This window comes from Oculina patagonica, chromosome 4 (assembly GCF_052425735.1).
Source record: "Oculina patagonica isolate OP01 chromosome 4, crgOcupat, whole genome shotgun sequence".
Taxonomy (NCBI): domain Eukaryota; kingdom Metazoa; phylum Cnidaria; class Anthozoa; order Scleractinia; family Oculinidae; genus Oculina; species Oculina patagonica.
Genome location: NC_135761.1, coordinates 13470915 through 13495585, shown reverse-complemented (window position 1 = coordinate 13495585; position 24671 = coordinate 13470915). Strand labels below are relative to the sequence as shown.

Sequence of the window (24671 nt, the reverse complement as noted above, 5' to 3'; positions counted from 1 at the left end):
TCACCTGCTGTTCCAGCTCTCCCGGTTGTTGTTCCATTTTTGCCACCTGCTGTCCCAGCTCTTTCGGTTGTTGTTCCATTCTTGTCACCTGCTGTTCCAGTTCTCCCGGTTGTTGTTCCATTCTTTCCACCTGCTGTCCCAGCTCTTTCGGTTGTTGTTCCATTCTTGTCACCTTCTGTTCCAGCTCTCTTAATTGCCTTCGTTGGCTGTCATTTTCTTGCTCCTTCTCCCTCAGCTGCGCTTGCAGGTCCCACTCTTGTAACTCTTTCTCTAGCAACTGCCCTTGAATATTTGTCAAATGCTTTTCCATATCCTTCAATTGCCTTGGAGGGTCTCCGTTTGGTACCTTCCCTCTACACACTGTTGAGATAATTGCTGAATTTGGTAGCGTTTTAAACAGTATTGGAGCTTCTTCCTTTAAACTTAGCAATGATAGCTCCGGGGGGACTCCCATATAAAAGGGACGGGTATGCTCTTCGGAAATTTTGGAAATAACGTACCCCTTTAAAAGGCCAATTTGGGCATGGCTCAAGCTTTTTAAAACACCTAAAAAATATTAAATACTGAAAATATAATTTATATTTGTATATTTCTTCGTGTGCAACCCTAAACGAGACCTTGACGGCTCACTGAAAAAATATTGGTATTTTGCCCGGAATACCCTGAGTGAGACCAAAATCCGAATTTTACACCCCTAAGCAAGATGACGAGCATCCCCGCCCCTTTGTATATGCTATTCGCAAAAAAATATCCGTCTGTTGAAATATCTGTCATCTCTCTCTAATCAATGAAGATTTTTTTTTTACAGGAAAGCTGTCATCAATGTCTTATTTCGCTACATTACCTGTTCCTTCGTCATGCTGTAGGGCAACATCTTGATCACCTTTGCGACCAGATGGTTTTGAACTCTTCACCTTTCCAAATATCTTACGTGCTTTTTGTGTAATGAATGTTGAAGTATCAGTTTGCTTCGATTTCCCAGCAGACACATTGGTAGTTGAGTGCAGTCTTAACACTTTTCTGCCTAGGGAAACGTCAGAAAGGAAATTGTGTGAACTCTTTTGCAGTTTCAAGGCCATCTTCGCAATCAAGTCCCAATTGGCACAAGTCATGACAAGTAGACATGCAAACTATACAATCATTGTATGTTATTACAAGGTATTTCGGTGGCGTCATTTTTCATTATATTACAAATCCGCCGTTCTAGATGCGCACCTCCAAAGACTGAATCTAAAATTAGATTAAAACTAATTACATCTAAAACCATGGTTAAAAACACTAAAATTTGGTAATTATTGCTGGAATACTTTTTTAGACACTAAGTTTAAAATATTATTTGAGAGCTATTAGAAATATTGAGCAGCACCATCTACGCAAACTCGAACCTTATCCTCGCAACTCGAATCCTCACATGAATCAGTTGCAAAAGCGAATACCCCGGAACCTATATGTGACCCGTAATTAATTCTATTGTCTAAGGAGCCAATTACTTGCTCCTTTCCTAGAGTTATTAAGCGACCGAAAACGTGATGCCTAGCTCGATCCTCAATTTCCGATCCTCGTTTTCCAGGAAACCGTAAACAACAGCAAGTGCACAGATAGGCCTTATCACGGTTTTCGACGCCATCTTGACGAGTAGGCAAAGCGGGTAGAAATTACAGCGTTTGATGGGAATCCGACCGCAAAGAGTTTGAAGGATGCAAACTGAGGGACAGATCTTCTCACGTTTACGATCAGCTCTCGATGATACGCAAATATATTCTTACGTAAGTGATCATCAGAATACAAGGCACGGTACTTCCAGTGTACTCGAGAGAAACGAGATAAGTCTCGAGAGACGGTGGTAACTTACATTTGAGCAGTACTGCATAATCTTTAGCGGTTGGAATGGCTTTCCCTCTTTAGAACGGTAAAATTATAAGGTAAAACTTTGACTTATTTTGTGTATGTTGTTTGCTTTCGCTGAAAACAACATGCTTAGCTGAAACACCACACATTTGTGGAGTACGGCTTTGCTTTTAACGTCTTTTCAGTCTTAACTGAAGCTAACAAAAAAAAATATTTTTGGGAATATATTTTGTATAGTTCGATATGACCAGAGCAACAATGTTATCGTTATTATCATGTCCTATGGCGCTTGTACGTGGCTCTCGCATTATTATTATCATATTACAGCACGAAACAAAAAAACTTTTGACAGTTGTAACTGCCAACTAATAACCGCAGTACACAGAACACCAGGGGACATAGTCACTTTACGCAAAAAACCGTCATTTATATAGAATTAAGTTACAAGTAAGGCCACACTCACCTATTGCTATGAAGATATTATTCACATTCGTATAAGTTTTTGCAGACATCTCCATAAACAGGAGACCATTGTCCTCAGCGTAAGATTGAGCATCCTAACCAAGAAAAAGCAATTTTACAATTCATCTGATATGAAAAATTGATAATTTGTGGGGATCTTGTGATACAGTGGTTATGGAGTCAAAAAGATGCAAATAAATATTCCTTTCAAGATTTGCTCAATTGAACAACAATATTTTGTTTTATTTCATGTTATTTTTATGTCTTTTATTTTTTTAGATTCCCTGTTGTTGTTTCAAGAAAGATTGCGTTATATTGTAGCGTGTTATCCAATAAACTACATGGGTTTCAAATCGTGTCCTGTTTACAGCGGCCTTGTGTATTAAAACAATTTTAAAATGTCTGTCTACTTAATCTAATAGAATTCTGAATATAACTAGTCTCTTTCGTTTATCCTAGCTTATAACCATAACCAAATTCGCAAGTAGCCAATCAGAAGCGCGATCTACTGTTCTGATATCCTACATTATAACCCACCGATTAATTTTCGCGCGCGCTCATTGGACAAAACGCATCACGTGGTACAAAATCGGACGACGGGTATCAGCGAATATACCCCGTCCGATTTGATATCCGTCGCCCGATTTTGTAGGCAAGTACAAAACAAACGTATGAAGTCACCTTATTCAATTCTAACTTTTAATCAAATCGCAGTGTTAAAAAACACGTAAACCAATCAACTTGCATTTGTTTCCACCACAGTTACGCCGGGTTTATCACTGTAGGTTTTTTTCCTGGTTTATACTGGCGATAAAACGCGTTGTAGAAATTAATCGGAGGGTTATAAAATTAATTATATAGCTGTCAGTAAATCCTATATTGTCAGCGCAGCTATTTTTCCTTAATTTCTGAGAACTGTCCTGCCTCGTCCCCGGGCGTCCTCGTCCTTGGTCGTGCACAGTTCGCTTGGTGTTGTGGGACTGACGTGCACGGTTCGCTTGGCGTTCTGGGCCTGATGCGGACGGGGAAGCGGCTCGCTCCCTAACCATCAATCCCCGCGCTCCCTGTTTTCCCGCCTTACCGCCTCAACGTCCGGCCAATCGGCGCCTGGGGACGAGGCAGGGTAAAATGCACAAGCTGTCAGCAGAGGGGCATTCTGTCTGCGCATGTGTAGCAAATGGGATTTCATGAAGTTATCCGCTGAAACGCGCCTGCTCAAAAATAAACATGGCGGTCCGTGCAGCGATCGCAAAGAACTTCTTTCATGTCTCGTCTTCCGGGGGTCCCCCCCCGCCCCCTTCCTTTCCCCCCACCCCTTAAAAAAGCCTGATACTCAGGCTAGTCTCGTCTCTCTTTTCAATCGCCAAAAATGTGAAAAAATCACAGAACAGCCGTGCGATATGTGTAAAGAAAAAGTCGCAGTAATTTAATTTTAGAAATACAAAAACCCGCGGATGAATTCAAGCCTTGTTTTTGGTGTGGAAGTCTGCAGACCAGGAGATCTCTGTGAAGCTGCTGTGAGGGTTACAGAAGGTTCTTCAAGAACATAGACGGAATGGAAAGACATTTTAGTTTCTTTCAGTTTTTTTCTGCGTACAACCTCGTCTATAGGTACAGTTTAAAGCTGCCAAGGAATTTACTCGCAAATACGAATGATGTATTTATGTAAGCATATTATGGAGTAAAGAAATTAAAGTAATATGCCTGTCTTTAGTTTAATGAATGTTTGTTAGCATGAACGGGAATACCCCAGGACGACTTCCTAAAAAAAATGGCAGTGTTTTTGTCAAGAAGCTGAACTGAATAGTGCTAGAGATGTTGTAGTGTTACCTGGAGAAAACTACTTTCTTAGAGAACAAGTAACCTTTGCCTTTCAAGTGTAGCGAAGTAGGACCTTGTTGTTGTTTGGTTGCTAAACTATGGCTTAAAATAACCTTTTAAGTGTCGGGAATTTAGACAAAGTAAGGGTGGCTAAAAGGTAGCATTGACACTCCTTAAATTTGAATATTATAGACCAAATTGATAGTACTTCTGTTTGGTTCTTCTAAGTAAAGATGCTAGAGTCCATGGAGTATGTTCAGATGATTCCCACTGTCATGACAGTTTTTTTGTAAACATTTTATGCAAAAATGCAAACAAAGTTACATTTAAAATCCCTCTGCTTACAACTGGAAGAATCATTGCTCACACAAGACAATTATCCGAAACTTAAAGAAGGGATCAACACTGCTTACAGACACTCCTCTGCCATTTTACCCTACCAGGCCACATTTTTGCATTTCCCTTCATAAAAGGTAAAATAAAATGCGGTGGTATAATTAAGTGTTTTTACTTTCTGTATTTTAAAATGTTTTAATAGGTTGTTCTTAGTACTCCGTTTTTTCAAAGTGCAAGAATTAAGAGTTGCAAAAAAAAATGAGGAGAATGACAGCTCTACAAGAGTTTGGGTGGCAAGCAACAGCATTAACCATAACCACTGCCATATACTTTGTGGTTCCACCAATTCTGTGCTCTCTTTCAGCATAGGGAAAAGACGAAAAAATGGTCATGAATAGTACAATAATTTGGACGGTTAAGGTGACAATCCACTACAATGTTATTGACAGTGGTAGATTGTCCCCTTAACTCACAAAATACAACTGGTAATACCACAACAGCAGTGTCAGAAACAGTTCCATTTATTAATCAAAATGTGCTACAGGGTTTGCTAACACACAAGGATAACCCTTTGAATGTATATATTTTAATTTGCATATGCTTAGGAGAGGCTTAGGTAATTATATGAGAACGTTTGTCGCCATTCAGCCTGGAGATTACATGGCCAGTTGCCTGTTTTACTGTAGACCAATTATATACCAGTCAGTTAATAAGTTCATAAGTTGCAAATTATCCTGATCTGGTCAACACCCTTGAGGAACATTCTCTTATTACACATGATCATTCCATGTACTCAATTCCATCTACTTCAGTTTCTGGAGAAAGTTGTATTTATGATAGCTTGCCCTCGAACTTGACATTGCAGCCATCCATTCTGTCAACGGTCCCAACAATTTTTCCTGCTGTGCATTCCCTAAAACAGTATAGAGAACACATTGTTAGTTTCTTTTCACCCTTCTTAAAAACTGTATTTCCAAGAAGCTGCACAGAGCAAACATGGCTGTGTTAACTAGGTCTAAGAAATAAAAGCAATGATGTAATGGCAAAACAGCAAAATAGCATTTACCGGTACATGTAAATAAACAATTGGCAAAAAGCTATTATAAAAAGATTTTGTGTTTTAGAAATACATGTATGTACATTTTGGTAGGCTTCTTTTAGGGAGGTATGCCTCTATTTGCTCAATGTATTTATTGCAATTTACCTATTGCCCATGATGTGCTGAAAAATTTAATTTTTAAAGAAAAACACTGTTTTTGGACAGGAAAAGTGACAGAAATTAGACAGTAGTCATGTAAACTTGGACTAGGCTATTAACAGTTAAAAAATATTTACTTTTTTTCTGCAAACGTACCAATGTTGTATAATTTTCATTCTGGAATTAACTTGATTACATTTATTTTGTATTCACTTTGTATCAAAAGAAAAATTATATTTTAAAAAAAATATCACCTGCACAGAACAGAGAAGGATTTCACACATGTATAAACAAGGAACAGTGAAAGTATTTTGTTGTCAACTCTTTTGTAACAGTACAATATTTTAAAATAAATATTCACACACTGCAATAAGGCAATGAATTATTGGTTTCAGCTCAAGCTCCAACAAAATTCTTAATTTCTTCGTGAAGGGCTTTATTAAGCTTCAAAGGCCAACTTTGACTGAAACTGTTCCAAATTAAAACATTTCCTTCTGCTATAAACCAGACTGCATTCTCCAAACATTTTCCTTGCATAACTACCGTTGTCATTAAAAAATAAAAATCGAGCGAGCTCCTATGTATTGCTAGTCGTTTGCAAGTAAGAGGCATTCCAATGAAATAAAGCTTACGCCATTCGGTTCGAAATCTACATATTCGTACACAGAATGACCATCTTCGACTGCAAACGCCAGAAGTTTTGCTTCACAAAATAAGGTGCAGGCATTTTTCTTGGATAAATAAACTAGACATAATGAAAGAGGAACAAGCAAAGAAAGTCTTGATAGTATTGCGGAACTTGGGGGCGAGTCAAATAAAAGAGATTTTCACTTGTTTTTACTCAAGAGACCACTTGAAGGCAAAAAAAATGCAACGACAAATAAATTCCCACTAAAACGAAGGAAAAAATAAATTTAAGTCAAAGTGTGACATAACGAGACTGCAACCACGGCAAAGGTAAATCACTACATACCTTGTGCAAAAGATTTGTAGAGCTGCAAGACCAAAGACCTCTGTGATCCACGGCTTGGAAAATCTACTAAAATTTGCCGAATTAAACTTTACCAAAAGCTCTCATAAGAAGATTAAAATCTTGCACACTGGAACATTTTTTAAAGCCTGGAGTCCTATACGGCTGTAAAGAGAAAGGAAAGACAATGTTGTCTGGAGTGATTTGAAACTTGGGGGCGGTTGGAAAGAAAATGCAAATTCGCTTTGAAGTGGAGACAAAATCAGATCAAATTCCAAATTTCCTACCTTGAATAGGGCCGTGTATCTGACGATCGTCTTAACAATACAACCAATGATTTAAGCCCATAGAACGTCAACATCTTGAGATTATCCTTCGGTGTCTTTCGTCTCCTATGGACATCTTGAACTTTCGTAAATCAAAAGTTAAACTTCACTGTTTGGCGGATTTTTCTTGTTTTGTTCGCAGTTTGATCGTCAAAATATCCTCATCCGAAGACACGGTAAACACCACGAGTATCCATAGTGTTAGACGTTTATGTAAACATGTTATTCTCTTTCATATCTGTTCATGAAAGCTTTCCAAGTGCGTAGATCACTCAGCTGAAAATCCACCGAAGCGCGCTCACACTTTGAAAATGGCGCCGACGATCTGGAATTCTGATTTATCTGGCGCATGCGCAGACAAAATGCCCATTTGCTCAAGCTGTCCAATTTAAGGTGGCTCCATAGGGTTTCTTGACCGCGCGAAGAATGGGTACGAAAGGGCGAGCTTGATATGCCGGCAAATCAAAACAAACATGGCGGCTTCACGCGAGCGTGAAGTTTTCGGCAAGAAAACGCGAGACTTGCTTCCTGCCAATAAAACAACCCCCGTGCTTTCCTGTATGGATCAGATAAAAGAGTTTACAACACCCTAAAAAGGTGTTTACAACGTCCGCGGTGCTTCTGGCCGCTTTTGTAAAGTTCGTACGATCGAAAGTAAAAGAGAAAATAAAGCATAGTCTCCGCGATTGTGAGATACTTCGAGCAGAATTTCAGAGATTCTGCTACATAAAGGATAAAGGTATTTCTCTAACTAACCTTTGGGTTAACAGATATTCGCACAAAAACCGACAAAAACGGGGAACGCTCGTCTTTACACATCAACTCGTATGGTTCGGAAGTTCGCGCATGCTCAAATAGCGATCTTGGACAATTTCTATTCTGATGACGTAATTGTTATTCGGGCGAAAATAGAAAATTTCCCCTGGTATTTACTCGAGTTTCCTTCGGTGAAATTCCTTAAAATTTGGCATAGATGTGATACCTTTTTAACTGCCCTTTTTGCCGTTTTTTTAAAAAAATTTGTAAGCCAGTTTTTTTGCTTAGTCAAAAAAACACAAAATAATCAAAAACGCAAAAACGACCTGGACAACCCCTACTTTTTTTGGTTTTACAAGTTACTTCTCATCAGTTTCAATCCGTTGGGAGAATTTCAAAAATTTTCACCGAAGAAATTTAAAGAAATTTAAGATCAAAGCCATAAAAACACCAAAAAGTAGGACTTTTTGAGTAGATGTAGCTAAAAAACAAAGGCCGTTATTTTAAAAAGGAATAATGTACAACATATTTTAGTCTTTGCTTTTAATATTTCGGCAGCTTTTATGTAACTAGTTTAAAAAATAACGCGAAAATGATCTCTTGATGGGTATCACTTGTGCGCGCGCCGTAATATCTCAAAACCCTATGGAGCCACCTTAAGAAAAATTGGACAGTTTTGTCTCAGCCAATCAAATCGAAGAAAAAACAACATGTGACGGATATTAGCCAATTAGCACAAACATAGCGTCAGCCCTGTAAACTTGTCGCATTGTTAGTCGGCAATGGCGGAATTCTGAGGCAAGTTTGCTACGTTTTTCCATTCTTTTTGAGCTTTTCAGCAATAGTAACAACAAAGAGAAATTTTCTACGTTGTCAGAAGAGGAGCTAGCTACATTAAGAAGCAAAAACCAAGAGTTAAACACCTCAAATAGTACAAAACTTGGGTAAACGTAAGTGCAGCGAAGCGAAGCAAGAAATCTTTCAGATATTCATAGCCATGAGCTAGATGCAATTCTTTGTCGTTTTTTGCTGAAATTTGAAAAGAAAAGACGGCGATGAAGTACGAACGAGATAGTGGAAAGGAGTTTGTCAGATTCAAGAAGTTGTTACGCTCTTCGGACACTTTGCTCACGACTTTCATTGATTGATGCAGTGTTTTCACTCACTTTGTAGCAAGCTTCGCAAACTCAGGTGAATAAAATTGCACTGTTTTGTTTGTAAGTTTGATTTGTGGAGACAATGCTTTGAGTGAGTTGCATGTGCTGTATAAGCCTATCATTGTTGATTGCTTTTCCCGTTCTGGACATAAGTTTATTGTTTATGCTGGATTGACTGACTCTGCTCTGAGCTATATAATTAACAATTAGACTACGAGCCCGAGTTTTCTATGAGCAAATAGTCAACGAGGCGCAGCCGAGTTGACTATCGCTCATAGAAAACGAGGGCGAGTAGTCTAATTGTTTTAGTAGAAACTGTAAAGGATTGCAGTCCAAAACCTACAATATTGTGCACTTTGAAGACAAAAATCAAGAAAATTTACCGCCTAAAAGCTACTCGCGCGCGCGACTGTTTTCTATCGGCGAATAGAAAACAGTGGGAGAACCAATCAGATTCGCGGATTTCCAATAGAACACAGCTGAGGTTCTACTAAAGGGGTTTATTTACTAAATATCAAGTCACTGAACTGATATGCCACGACATCATGGCCACTTTCACGTAAAGTAGTGTTACCGTGTGATGAAAAGAAAGGAGGTTTTACCAATAAACAGAGCCTCGTATTTTAATTTTAGCTGTTGTTTACCGGTCGTAAAAATAAAAAAACTTTCCCGCCAAACCTACAATCCCGGACGAAACCAGTTGAGACAAACGGATTTCACAGATTTTTCGCGAATGTCTTGCCTGGCAAGCTTGTGAAAAACGTGTTATCTCCCTCTCCCCCCACTCAATGTTGTTTTTATGGGGTTTGCAATTCACCAGGCTTTGTTTTCATAAAACGACAACATTGACAACATTGAAATAGGGGAGGGAGGATTGACAAACATGAGCTGTAGTACCAAAATTGGTGAAAATTAGCGAAGTGTCTCAACCCTTTCGGCCGGGATTGTCTGAAGTGCATTTGGATAATTTTGAGAGTCCTAGTTCTTTTAGCTAACTTAAAACGCCGAAATTATGTAATTCGCTTTGAATTGCTGTTGTGAAATGATTTTGATCTAAGAAATAGTCTACACTGAAATTTTAGGGGTCAAATAAAAGGCTTCTTTTTGATGCAGGGCTGTGGCATTTCAAGGCTGCCCTAGATGCTGTGGTAGCAAAGGAAGAATAGGTGTGTTTGTAGACGAATACTAATGTTTTATTATTCTAAACGTTATTTAACCATACAATTGACCTATAAAACCTGAGAAAAAATAAAAATGAGTTTTAAATGTACATAACTGGTACTTATTAGACCAATTTTTAACCATCTGCCGATACAGTTTTCGATTTATAATGGTAATAGGACTGAGTGGAGTCCAATTCGGTCTGTAATCATACGAGTGATTAACAAAATCGGACGACCGCGTAGCGGGAGTCCGATTTGTTATCACGAGTATGATTATTAATGCCTTTTAGTTTTGCTCACTTTGGCTACAGTTTATGCTCGAAAAAGTCTACCTATCTTATGTATAATTTACTGTTTTGTATTCATATAATAATTAATTTTAGAGGATGGGATAATTGATCTGACCGCAAAAATACAAAGGTCAAGTTTCGTGTCATATTTACCGACTTTGCCGCTCACACTGTGTAACTCGCACTGTGAAAGAAATAAAACAATTCAAAGCGAAATGTCTTCACAAAGTAGTCTCGAAGCGTGTCATATTTTATCCTGGTGGTTCTGTTTCATTAAATTGCTAACTATTTAACACTGGTAAAAGTTATTTTTAGTTCCGGCTGTATCGATTCTGTAAAGTTTTTCAAATACCTCAGTCTGTGTGTCAACAACATGAATTTTGCAAATACAGTATGTGTTCATAAACAAGATGATGATCTTATCGACAAGCGTATCTATAGGAGAACATCGAAAAATGAAGTAACTGTGTTCAACTGCTTGTATATTTTCCTTTTAAGAGTGCGGGTCCTCGACTTGATATTATACGCCAGAACTGATACATGTACATATTTACCAAGAACTGCAAGAACTGGAATTAGATGTCTGTCTGAATGTCTGTTGATTTCCTGTTTAACAATAACAATAAAAAAAAACACTCTTGACTATAAAGCAAAAGATACTATACCACCAGCAGCAGCTTACCATACATGTCCAAACATAACAAGTAACGATTCTCGGCTGGTTGAGCAAATACCAAACACATTCAAAAAGTCGATCTCCACAGCCGTTGTCAGCCGTCGTCACGCTCTCCCCTTCGCTCCACTGTTCCCAAGCTGTCTGCCTTTCTCCCGTTTGCAATTTTTACACAGGTTCTCTGACTTTTTACCGCATTCACAACCAATCTCGACTCACTCTTTGTACCTCCAGACCAGGGGGGGGGGGGGGGAAGCAACTTCCCATACATTCTCTTATATGAAATCTGAGCGATGCTCTCACAACTTGCAAAGCAATCATCGGGGCGGTAATCAGCGGATGTCTCTAAGGCGCATGAGCACTTGCCAAAACAATAACAACATGGGACCAGTGAGAGAGTTCGATTTTTTTATATATATAGTAATAAAAAAGACTTTCTAAGTTTTGTCTTTAAAGCAGCGAAAACTACACCGGAAAGGTTCTTGGTGTCAATATGTAGTGTTTGTTCACAGGCAGACCACCCTATGTGTTCGTGGTTAATAATTGTTGACATAAGGTCATGTTGAAATCAATGGCGCATATAGAAGATATATAGAGAAACATTACGTCGGCGTCGATTTACTACAAAATATAAAGTTTACTCTAAATGATTCAATAAAAGTTAAGATGAAATGCTGAATGTGTCTTGTGTCGTGTTTTTTTGCCGCCCCGAGCCCTTTAAGACGTTTATTTTGCGAGATCATTTAGCGACCGCTAGAACATACATGTCTTCATTTTTCGATGTTCTTCTAACGGTCGCTAAATGATCTCGCAGGAAGAGAGGTTTAACTTAAAAAAAAAAACAACAGCGACAAAAAACCTTGTAGTAGAGAGGAAAAGGACCAACCTTGCAGAAAAAAATTGGTCGGAAATCATTTCCTGTCTCCACTTCTCAGTATTTGAAGGTTTGCCCCTTGCCTTATTTTAGGATATGTGGGACGATTAAATGCAGAGGGCCAGCCACACAACGTTAGGAAGACTTTGGCACAATTCTTTGTCGTATCTCACGTAGCTTGGAGATACGTGTACTAGAAGTCACTCGAGGTGTATAAAACAGTAATTTTAAATGCACAGCTAGTACGACGACACTTAGTATTGGACAATTTATTAGGAGCTAGCTTATGTGTACTAAACAGTGGCGGATCCAGACCTTTAGGTAGGTGGGGCCCCCAATCATCCTGACCTGAAATTAGCTCTTGAAGATGATTTTTCTTGGTCCCGTGGGCCTCGGTTTAGCCTAAAAATAATGGGGACCAGGGCCCAATGGCTTCTCCCCTTGATCCGCCACTGTTTTTAATAGTTGCAGACGCAACAGAACACAGAGCATTTAAACTTGGTCCCGCATTCATTCAACTACATTCCTGGACAAGTTCTTGCAACAGGACCACATAAAGACCCCTTTTCCTCACTTGTGGAACAGGAACAGCTAGTCCAAGTTCATTGCAAAAGAATTGTAGCTGCCACAGTTTTTGCTTCGAAAGAGAGTTTACCTAGACCATTTCCCACACAAGGGCCTGGCCTAAAAAAACACATTCTGAAATCGCTAAATTAAATAGTCACTAAATCTTGCTCAGAAAAATGGCTTAAATAAGTAGCCGCTAAAAATAGCAACCTTAAGGTAACGATTATTTCTGCAATTCTGGTAATCTGGTCAGTTACTTTGTGGGACAATAAGATCAATGCCAAAATAATCCTTGACCCCCTACCCCCCCCCCCCTACCCCAACCCAACACCGGTATAAAACCTTCCCTTTCCCCGCTATCCAAAGGATGGAATTTGATTTTAAGAGTCTGGAGGTACAAAGAGTGAGTCGAGATTGGTTGTGAATGCCGCAGTAAAAAGACAGAGAACCTGTGTAAAAATTGCAAACGGGAGAAAGGCAGACAGCTTGGGAACAGTGGAGCGAAGGGGAGAGCGTGACGACGGCTGACAACGGCTGTGGAGTTCGCCTTTTCGAATGTGTTTGGTATTTGCTCAACCAGCCGAGAATCGTTACTTGTTATGTTTGGACATGTATGGTAAGCTGCTGCTGGTGGTATAGTATCTTTTGCTTTATAGTCAAGAGTGTTTTTTTTTTTAATTGTTATTGTTAAACAGGAAATTAACAGACATTCAGACAGACATCTAATTCCAGTTCTTGCAGTTCTTGGTAAACAAGTACATGTATCAGTTCTGGCGTATAATATCAAGTCGAGGACCCGCACTCTTAAAAGGAAAATATACAAGCAGTTGAACACAGTTACTTCATTTTTCGATGTTCTCCTATAGATACGCTAAGATCATCGTCTTGTTTATGAACACATACTGTATTTGCAAAATTCATGTTGTTGACACACAGACTGAGGTATTCGAAAAACTTTACAGAATCGATACAGCCGGAACTAAAAATAACTTTTACAGTGTTAAATAGTTAGTAATTTAAGTCGGTAAATATGACACGAAACTTGACCTTTGTATTTTTGCGGTCAGATCAATTATCCCATCCTCTAAAATTATTTTTTATATGAATACAAAACAGTAAATTATACATAAGATAGGTAGACTTTTTCGAGCATAAACTGTAGCCAAAGAGAGCAAAACTAAAACACATTGAATAAATCAGATCGAAATGTGTTTACTAGTGTTGCGTGACCGTGACAATTTTTGTAGTCAATACATGAAATACTCACTATGCGTTTACTTCTCTCAACGGGTGGTTTTTCAATTGCCCGGGCTGGATTTTTTATATGTTACAGTGCCATAATAGTACTTGACGCCGATCTATTTTTTATTCCAAATTTCGATGTACCAGGACACGATTTTTGCCACCAAAGTTACCCTTGTTTCAAGTGTTTACCAAAGTGCTCGAAATACCAATTTTCGGGCTTTAAAAAAGATCTGTTTAATTGCATCGTTTTGCAACATTTTTAGGTTTCTGTGTAGTATATTGGATGCCCCGAATACCTGCCAAAGATAAATTTTATACGTTCAACATTCTTTCCGTACGAGTGTTTTGAATACCCACAAAAATTCGACAAAATTTCATGGCGGCGGGGACGCGAAAACGGCCTTTTAACCTTTTGCCGATTTTCTCAAATATAAAAACCCTTTGAAAATTTTAAATGTCATTTTCGTAAATAGTTCACCAAAGGGTTTCTTTTGACTGAATATGAAGAAATGCGAATTAGGAGTTTTGAAATTTTTTTCTCGAAAATTCCAGTCGGTAGCACTTAAATGTCTCTTAAAAATGCCAATAGAAGGACTTAATCTAAGTTCAAGTGGGATTGTGTTCCACAGCCTTGGGGCTGCCACGGCAAACGCTCTCTCTCCATATGTTTTTAATTTTGCTTTGGGGGTCGCCAGAAGGTGCTGTGTAGATGATCTTAAAAATCTCCGAGAGGTGTGATAGTAAAGTAACTCTTGCATGTAGCAAGGCGCTGCCCCATGGAGAGCTTTGTAGACTAGTAAGAGAATTTTGTAAACTATACGATAGCGGACAGGTAGCCAGTGTAGCTTCTTAAGCACAGGGGTAATATGATCGAATTTCCTAGTATGTGTAATAATTCGAGCTGCCGTATTTTGAACGGATTGTAATCTTGAAAGTAGATGCTGTGGAAGACCATATAGCAGTGAGTTGCAGTTATCCAGCTTCGAAGTAATAAAGGCATGAACAACAGTTTTGGCACCCTCTTCATCAATGTACTTTCTAATTTTGGCTAGATTCCTTATATGGTAATGAGAAGACTTGCAGATTGATTTGATGTGTTCCTCAAGGTTAAAACACTGATCAAACATAGCGCCCAGATTTCGAGCTGAGGATGTTGGTACAACGTTCACATTGCCAATTTGAAGAGACTCTAATGGAGGCCTAGGGCGATACCTTGAGCTGATAAGAACAACTTCAGTCTTTTCTTATCACCATTAATCAAAGAATCCTCAACTATTTGATATATTTCCAAGAAAAGCAACCGGATTCTTCTGTTAGACAGTCTTTTTTAATTTCATTAGAACTTCACACCGCTGGTAAAAATAGTTTTTACTCTAATCTTATGGAGATATCCGAATATTTTAATTTTGGTAGTTTTAATCCTGATTTAGTAGACACCGCAAAAGTGACAATTTTTCTGCAGTTAATGAAACAGAAATATATTTCGTATTGGCAGCATACTCTACAGCATTCTCAAAAACTAGAATTTTATAGATCTTTTAAGAACGAATATGCTACCTCCAATTATCTAGAGTTAACTAGGAGAGTTTCTGGTAGGAGAACATTAGCTAAATTACGTATTAGCAATCATAAGTTAATGATCGAACTAGGCAGATATAACAATACGCCCAGACATAATAGGCTCTGCCCGGTCTGTGATTGTAATAAAACCGAAGATGAAATTCATTTTCTCTTTTATTGTTCCAAATATGCAACAATAAGAGATAACTTTTACAAGACAATACAGCCCATCATCTTAAATGTCAGCCAACTACCAGTGCCTGACTTGATTTTAGAATTAATGAATTCTCCCGATCATTTTGTGACCATGCAATTGATTAAATTTATATCATCTTGTTTTGATTTACGTAACAAAATACTATCAATGTAATTAATTTTATATGAATCATTTTTGTTTTTTACTATATATTATTATTTTATTATTTTTTATTATTATTATTACTAAATAAGTTTACGCTTTTGCAATATTGTAACAAATTTACAGTCATGCAAATAAAGCTTGTTGTTGTTGTTGTTGTTGTAAGTATTTTGATCTGGTATTTTAGCTAGTTTACCGGTAGTTTAATTCAAGCTTTTATTCGCCAACGCAACAATATTTTTTACACTGAGAGCAGTGTTTCAAAAGGTTTCTGAAGAGTTTGCAAAGCATTTTCAATTCGTTTTTAAAGGGTTCAAAGTGTTTTCATAGGATTTCCAACAAGTTTGCAAAGGGTATTCAAAGTGTCTTAAGCCCTCCGAAACATATCCTACATGTATAGTCACATTTAGGCTGTGACCGATTCTCGAGAGAACATAACTCCGGTTAGCCTTATTATTTACAATACAGCAGAAACTAAATCGGCATCTCCCTGAAAAGGGATCTCAGTGACAATAATTATGTTAAAATATTGAAAATACTAAAAATGGCGTAAACCTCGTTGTTCACATTGTCTTCAATTTTTTTTACATATAGATCACTGTGCAATTTGTTATTAGATTGAACAATGGCTTGTGAAGGCTCGTTTCCTGAAGGTTTCGCCATTCCATTAGCCCCAAAACCAAAAAAAAAAGATTACTTCGGATAGCAAAATATGTGTGATTTGTCAGGCTGACCGCCCGGGCGAGCTATTAAGAAAAGGAAAAGAACATTCCATTCAAAAAGTGATCAAACCATCTGAGGAACGTCATGATGAAGAAGTGCGGGAAAGGTTTCTTAATTATAACACCGACATCGAAATGCATTGGCATTCAAATTGCTATGCATCCTACACAAGCCAGCAAAACATCCGGTATAAAACTTATGATGGCCCACAAGACGAAGATGGCACCGTCTCCAGTAGAACATTTCGGTCTGGGATAGTCCCAGTAGATTGGTCTAAGTGTTTTATCTGGAAAAACAAGACCTATAAAAAGAGTAGGGACCTTACGAATGTTTGCACTCGCGATGCCTGTCAAAATATCAAGCTAGAAAAGGAAAAGCTAGAAAGAAAAGGAGACAGCTCCATGTTACACATTTTGAATGGAGTAAACGGTGACCTAATCCCAGCGGGGGCGAAATTTATACCATAAGAACTGTTTCGCGACATATGTCAGTAAGAAAAGTACCCTTTCCTCAGCCAAGGGAGAACCCATAGATTCAACACACGAATATATTTTTTTTTTTTTTTAATTTTTTTTTTGGGGGGGGCCCCATTTTTTTTTTTTTAATTATAATGTGTAACCCTCATTAAATAAAGTTGTTATTATTATTATTATAAGGGCTTTCCAAGAACTTGTGGTTGATCTCGCTGCAGGTGTTCAACAAGGTAAAGCATACGACATGATGTCACTTCTAGGCAAATACCAGGATATTCTTAAACAGAAAGGCGCCACTAATCCAGAAAGCTATACCACCCAAAATCTCAAAATACGCTTGCAGTTCTAAGCATTTCTCCAGTGCAATTGTATTCCATCGACCAGCCGACCTGAGCAAGTCTGAACTGGTTTACTCAAGTAGCATTAATATCCAGGATGCATGTTCTTAACGCTTGGGCAGTATTCCAGCCCCCATGCTATTGGAAACCCAAGCATCAACACCGAAACATAACAGTCGAATGAAATACATCAGGTTGCAAGTTCAATCAAGCAAGAGATAAAGAAATGCACAGGCATTCCAACCAAACCTCTTAACACCAAAGATGTCAGTATGGAAGCCACTAGACAACTCGTTCCAGACTGCCTGTATTTGCTAATCAAGATGCTAATCACAGCGCTGAGCCCGTCTACAAACATGGAAATTGAACGACAAATCCTCAGTATCGCACAAGATATCATTCATTGCAATACAAATGGACGTGTCAAGCTTCCTAAACATACGAGCCTGGCTTTGTGTGTTCACCATCTTACGTCATCGAAACGCCTTATCGAACTGCTGAATAGAATGGGACATTTTGTTTCCTACGATGAGATGCGTGCAGTGAATACAAGTATTGCAGAGGAAGTTCTTGCTAAGGTTGAAGCGTTTGGGACTGTAATACCGACCAACATTAAGCCTGGCACATTTGTTTAGATCGCTGCCGATAATAATGATTTGAATGAGGAGACGCTTGACGGCAAAAATACAACCCATGCCACAACAATGGTGATCTATCAGAATAAAACATTTGGTCCAGATCCACCCCCCCCCCCCAACTTGGTAGAATAGAGAGCCAAGCGGCGTTCACTACAGGCAACGGGCACCGTGCACGACATTGAACAGTGTTCTGTTCGAGGAAGACGTCCAGCTGTTACAGATCACGTTGGTTCCATTGACATGGAGTGGTACAAGGACGCGAATGATGAAATAGGCACCGCTCGTAACGCTGATTTCATATGGGCTCTTCTTCGACTTTGCTCTAATAATTTTGGAGAAGCTGTTATCACAGAAGTGCTGGACAAGCAAGTAATTCCAAGCTGGGCAGGATTCAACGCTATTCTCTATCCAGAGATGCCCATTGTCAGCAACATTGGCTACTGCCCAATGGTCGATGGATCGTCTACTGAGTATTCTACGATCTACACGGTACTGAAACACGCACAAAAGATAAGCGCCGCTTTGGGTCAAGCCAACACTGTGATAACCTTTGACCTTGCGATATATAGCAAGGCAAAGGAAATCCAGTGGAGGTTTCCTGACGAGTTCTCCAACGTAGTGGTACGTTTAGGTGGACTTCATATAGCACTGAACTTTCTTTCCCTGCTAGGAAAGAAATTTGCAGATTCCGGACTTGATGATTTATTGATTGAGTCAGGTGTATACACCGCTGGTTCGACGTCTGCTTTAATGAAGGGGAAATCGTACAACCGAGGGATAAGGGCACACAAGCTCTGCATAGAAGTGTTCTTTCGTTTAATGTGGAATGCATTTCTGGCCTGGTATGAGTCTTAGGAGAAAAAGCTACCAAAAAACCCATTTTACGCAAAGTTGTGGATTGCGCTCGAACGTTGGAAAGCGGGCAAGAGAACGTGTGCGAGAGTGTGAGAACGATTCAAGAAGACCTGATGGAGCTTATTTCTCTGTTTGGGGCGTTTAAGTCAGAAAATCGAGCAAGGTCCAAGCTCTTTGCATTTTGGGATGAGTACGGTTCCACTTCACTTCTAAAGTTTCTTAAGGCAGAGAGAACCGGGAACTGGAAGTTGCATCTATCCCGCATGGCAGCAATGTTGCCTCATTTCTTTTCCATGGACAGGCAAAACTATGCTCGCTACTTACCTATTTATCTTGCCGACATGAACCAACTGGAAGTAACACACCCCGACGTCTTCAACGAGTTTGCTACAGGGAATCATTCCATTAGTCGTTCAGGGCAGCCCTTTTCACAAGTCTCAACTGACATGGCCTTGGAGCAGTCGATCAACGCCGAATCAAAGTCAAGAGGAGTAGTGATCGGCATATCGAAGAGCCCAGCAGCTCTTGAATGGTGGTTTTATTTTACTTTCCATGAACGTGCATCTATTAATTCAGCACTGAAGGCCATGTACGGGCTCCAAGATGGCAAACAAACTTCCCACAAGGAAGCAACTCCAAGAAGAGTTAAACGAGACGAAGAAGACGTCAAAAAAATGATGGGTTGTTTTTCCTCAGGCTTGATGACAGATCCTTTTAAAAATGATTCCGATGCACTTCTCAATATTGCCACCAGAGTAGTTCTTCCGGAAGATGTGGCCCAGAATCTTGTCCGCAGTACCGAGAAAGGCCGGCAGCAAATGAATGCCTTTGTCGAGAAGCGCATTGGCAGCAATGCCGTGGGTTTCTGGGAACCGATTCCCAACATGAAGATAAAAACATTTAGCAGTGCAAATAAGAAGATCTGTATCAAATCCAGTGACAAGCTTGTAACTGTCAACGCGGACAGGGACTTGTTTGGCAGGATCCTAATCGTATCAAACACGCGTCAGATCTGTCTGAAAGATGTGCTGAGCTTTGAACTGTCTCCAGTCCCATATTTCCTCGCAAACGCAGATGGAAGACTTAGAAAAGGGACAAAGAGCACACTATGTACCTTTCTGGAGAAAGACGTCAACGTGGTTCAGAAACTTACAGCATCACCAAATCCTACTGTTGTAATCATTGACGGCATGGCTGTCATTCAGATGTCAAAGTCTGCCGGAGCAAGTACCTTTGGTGTGCTTTCCGAAAAGTACTACAACATTTTCGTGCCCCGCTCTTCTCCAACAACTGTGTGCAAGTCCATGTAGTCTTTGACCAATACTGGCAGAACTCCATTAAAGGAGGCGAGCGTCAAGGACGGGGAGCATCCGTTGGTCTTGAAGTGCAAATCGGTGGTCCTGCCACTCCAGTACCTAGACAATTGGGAAAGTACATTGCCAATCCTAAGAATAAGGTACGAATTGGACTACCCTGTACTTAATTTAACAAGTTCTAGTCTTAACACTAAAATCCGGTTTGGTTAACAGCAGTTTAAAGTCGTGCTACATATTTTTAACAACAGGTAAACCTGCGCGATTTCCTGTCGACTGCACTCTGTAGACTCGGTCAAGACCAGCCACCTCCACAGAAGGAGCTTGTCATCGGGGGTAGTTTCAGAGACGATGAGAAAGCGGTGACTGTGACAAGAGGTGAGTGCAGGGAGGTCCAAGCTCTAAGATCAAACCATGAAGAGGCCGACACCAGGATGCTCTTACATGCCAAGCACGCAGCACGGCCAGAAAGACGACTTGTTATCCAGTCGCCGGATACTGATGTCCTTGTCCTATGTGTCAGCCACTTTAGAGGTTTGGACTGCCCAGAACTGTGGTTTCGCACTGGTGTGAAGGATCGATACCGTTTGATTCCAGTTCATGACATCGCCGATGCTTTTGGTGAAAGGATGTGTAGTTCTCTCCTTGGAGTTCCATGCAATCACAGGCTGTGATTCCACCAGTTCTTTGGCAGGTATCGGGAAAAAAAAGGCGTGGGATAGTTTCTCCCGCAATGCTGACCACCAAAATAGTCTGCCTTTTCTCAGAAATGACCAAGAGCTGGATGGAACCACAGCTGCCAAGTGTGAAGCCTATGTTTGCAGCCTGTACACAGCATCCAAGAAGACAAGCACCGCAGATGAGCTGCGTTACCTCATGTTCTGCCAGAAAAAGCAGAAAAACGAAATGCTTCCACCGACGTCAGATTGTCTCCTTCAACATCTTAAGAGGTCAAACTACCAGGCATTCGTGTGGAGGCATGCTCTTGAAGCGATGCAAGATCTTGAATCACCAGAGGGTCATGGATGGCTAAGGGAGGGAGAGCTTCTTGTTCCACTGTTAATCATCAAAGCACCGGCACCAGAAAGCCTTCTCGAGCTGACGACGTGTAAGGGCAAGACGTCTGCCTGTTTGCGAAATTGCTCCTGCAACAACACAGGACTTGATTGCACAGAAGGGTGCTACTGCATGGCAGACGATGAAGCATGCAGGAACCCACACGGTCTGACTTGCATCAGTGACTCAGAAGAAAGCGACGAGGAGTGAACAGGCGCTTGGATTGTGAAATAGTTTGATGACGTCCGTTTTTAAGAGGTTCACCTTGTTTAGGACAACAAACGAGATAAAACCAGGATATATGATAAAACGTCAATTTCATGCTCCACAGTTCCAAAGAGGCCAAAAATTGTTACAATTGCGTGTATTTTAGCATCAAACTTCCCCAAACCTTTAATGTAGAGTTAATAAGAGATTTCGTAAGATATCGATACAAAGATGTAAAATTTATTGGTTCATGGCAGTGAAAACGACTTAATAGGCTATTTCTAGCAATAAATAGCATTTCTGGCCTCTTGCAGGTCACGTGACAGATCACGTGATCTTAGTTTACAAAGTTCAAGCATAACTGTACTTTATCACATCAAGTGGTAACGATATCTGAAGTTTTTCTTTGTACACAACTTAACATACAGCCGTAAAGAACAGTTACCTCACTGAGCCTCGTTTTCATGTTGGCTCGTTAATGATACAAAAATGGTAATTATTACATTGTTTTAAGATTAATGAGCTCAAATTTTGCTGAAGTTGCAAAATGTATGACCCATTCATGGAATTAGCAGAATATCGATCAATAAATCATAGATTTATGGTAGTGAAGACGTTTAAATATGTTATTTATAGCTCTGAAAGGCTTTTTTTCTCTCTTGGCTGTCACGTGCTAAGTCACGTGACCTCAATTTGCATATTTTAAGCGTGATTGGTTTTGGTATAATAAAGATGTAACTATATTTAAGGTCGCGCAGGACCCTTGCAATCATTAGTATGTATTTATTTAAAAAGTATGCACGAACTGCCGACGACTGAAGCTGACAACAAACGAAATATTCATGAGAATGTTTGTTTTTAAACTCTTTTTTACAAGTAATTACTAGTAATTGTTCTCAGCTCTGTGCCACGTGCGCTGGAACATAGGGAATTATCATAATTCATTATCAGATTCACAGCTTTCAATATATCACACGTTGTTGTAAACAATGACTCGGAAGGTCTTCGGAAGCCTCAAAAGCTGCAATTTTGTGTCCAAGTTTTCTCCGCCGATATACAATTTCAAGAGTTGATTCGCGAGGAACATAAACTTGGTGTACTCTATTTTGCTATGACTAGAGAGAATTTTTAAATTTCCTTCTCAAAATGAAGATAGCACGTTTCAAAGTTTAGATTTCACATTTTTGCTCTCTTAGAAGCCATTAACTTGTAGCAGTTTTTGAAATCGAAAATTTCGTTCTAGCCATAGCACAAAATAGGTTAAGATTTATCACTAGGCTATAAAATCATTTAATTTGGTGCGCTGTTCTAGCTGAAAACTTGGACACAAAATCGCATTACCTGCAGTTAAACTTTTAAGGGCTTGTAACATCACAGACAAAGGTCATCTCTCAGTAAAAGGACAATCATGATGTAATTCCATCATCCCCGAATATCCTTGTTAACTTTTAGAGGAATCGATGTTCAAAATGTAGTGAATTAAAGCTCTACAAGATAGCACTCCGTCAATAAATTTGGCTAATAAATTTATTAATGAGAAAGGGTCCCGCTCAACCTCAAAGATTCCTGTATTAATAAATGTTACATTAAGGCGTTATCGGTGGTCAAAATTCTGAGCCTCGTTTTCAAGAATTTTACGGGTGGCGTATAAAAAAGCCCCCTTAAACTGTAAGGTATACCACAATTCAACTCTACAAACTACCTGACATTGATCAACATGTCTCAGTTTATCGAAATCCGATATCAAACCTTTTCTGACCTGATCATTGTACGAAACCCTAATTTTGGGGTCTTGGCTTCCTTTTATTGTCGCTGTGAACCGTTGTACCGTTGAAACCGTTATTTTTCGCTTCGGTTGTGTTCAACATACAAAGTGAACCGACTGTTACTTAGATTCATTCATTGCTTTCCGATTTAAAAATCTCGGGATCTGAAGTGTTAACTTCCCGCGGGTAACGCGGGATATCGACACGTGCCCGTGCTATCTGCCATTTTTTAAGTGATTGATTATTGCACAATACTTTCTACCCATTCTCCTAAAGTAGATTCTTCGGTAAGAGAAATTTAACGACAGGTTTAATTAAGTCCAGTTGATATTAATTATTCATTTTAGTTCAAATGTCTAACAGGAATCAAAGGAGGGAAGGAGTGAAATCAGCCATCCTTACTACAACTCGGAATTTTCCGAGTTGAAAAGGTTGTCATTCTTTGTTCTTAGTAGCACTGGCTCACTTCAAGAAGCCCCACCTTAAAGAGGGGTAGTGAGTAAGAAGTATTAAAGGTTGGATCAATATTTTGATCTGGTGAAAAAAAGGAGTGCAACAATTTACCTCATATTCCACCATCCTCTTGCTTGAAAGATCTGCTTTATTTCCTGCAAGTGCTATGACGATGTTTGGACTGGCTTTTTGCTGAAGTTCTTTTACCCAAGTTTTTGCTTTGCCAAATGTGTCAGGGTTTGTTATGTCGTACACAACAATAGCAGCTCGTGCATCGTAGTTCATTGAGGCGTAGCTGTGATATCTTTCTTGGCCTGCGGTGTCCCATATTTCAAACTCGACTGTTGTATCATCCAAGCATATTTTCCGCATCACAAAGGCAGCTAAAGATAGCAGGATAAAGATATGAATTAAATATGAATTACTTTTACCGGTAGTTAGATTGTTTGGTTTTTTGAAATGCTTTTCATTAACGGATTGAGCCTTCGATTTAAATAGTCAAAAAGTCTTATTGTGCCAAACTTTTTACTTCACTCTTTTGCATACAAATATTTTATTTTAAATTTTATCATCATTGTTCTCATATTATTGGTGTCCCTTGAGAATTATCAGTTTATACTAAATATGAATATAAATGTTACATTCATACTTCATTAATTCACTTTGTCAAGCAAACATCATCCTTTATTTTAACCAAAATGGTTTCAAGTTTGCAATTTTTATCACAATATTCATTTTGATACTAAAATTAACTACATATCTTGTTGCCCTATTTCAGACTTGCGAACAATTTTGTTTCGAATGTATACGAACTTCTCACCTCCAATTGTTTCATTATAAACTGATTCATGAAACCATCCTTTAACAAATCTTAAAACCAAACTTGACTTGCCTACTGCTGATTCACCTGTTGAATAAAAATTCAAAGAAAGTTGAAGATGATTGCGCACCAACTACTTTAACAACAACTGCTTAAAAAGTTAATGAAGACATTCGAAACTTTCCTGGAATAGCAAAGCATGGGAGGTTTAAAAATAGAATGCAAATTAATTAACCCCACGAGGCTCAGACAAATCAGCGTGTTCTGAGAGAAATAGAGGGAATCTAGGTAAATTTTTTGTTTCAAAAAAGTGTTTTAGGAACACCGGCTGTTTTAAAATCGTCTGCATTCCGGTTTGTTTGTCTGTGTCTTGTCTGAAACACGGCGTCCTTCACGCACTTCACTATTCAACTGCTACAATGCAG

General features: G+C 39.2%; 1 protein-coding gene and 1 long non-coding RNA gene across 2 annotated transcripts; both read right to left on the bottom strand.

Annotated features, from left to right (window-relative positions):
* Positions 1-24322, bottom strand: LOC144648162 (ras-related protein Rab-5B-like). Its single transcript, XM_078507790.1, has 6 exons — positions 24247-24322; positions 23538-23809; positions 2312-2405; positions 845-1024; positions 89-360; positions 1-18 (listed from the first exon to the last, which is right to left on the bottom strand). The coding sequence occupies exons 2-6, from the start codon at positions 23796-23798 to the stop codon at positions 1-3; spliced, it is 825 nt and encodes a 274-aa protein (XP_078363916.1). The 5' UTR covers positions 23799-23809; positions 24247-24322.
* On the bottom strand, positions 4971-7319 carry LOC144651568 (uncharacterized). The gene is made up of 3 exons (XR_013570338.1): positions 6923-7319; positions 6639-6800; positions 4971-5380 (listed from the first exon to the last, which is right to left on the bottom strand). It is a non-coding gene; the product is annotated as an uncharacterized LOC144651568 (long non-coding RNA).
* Positions 24323-24671: the final 349 nt, after the last annotated feature.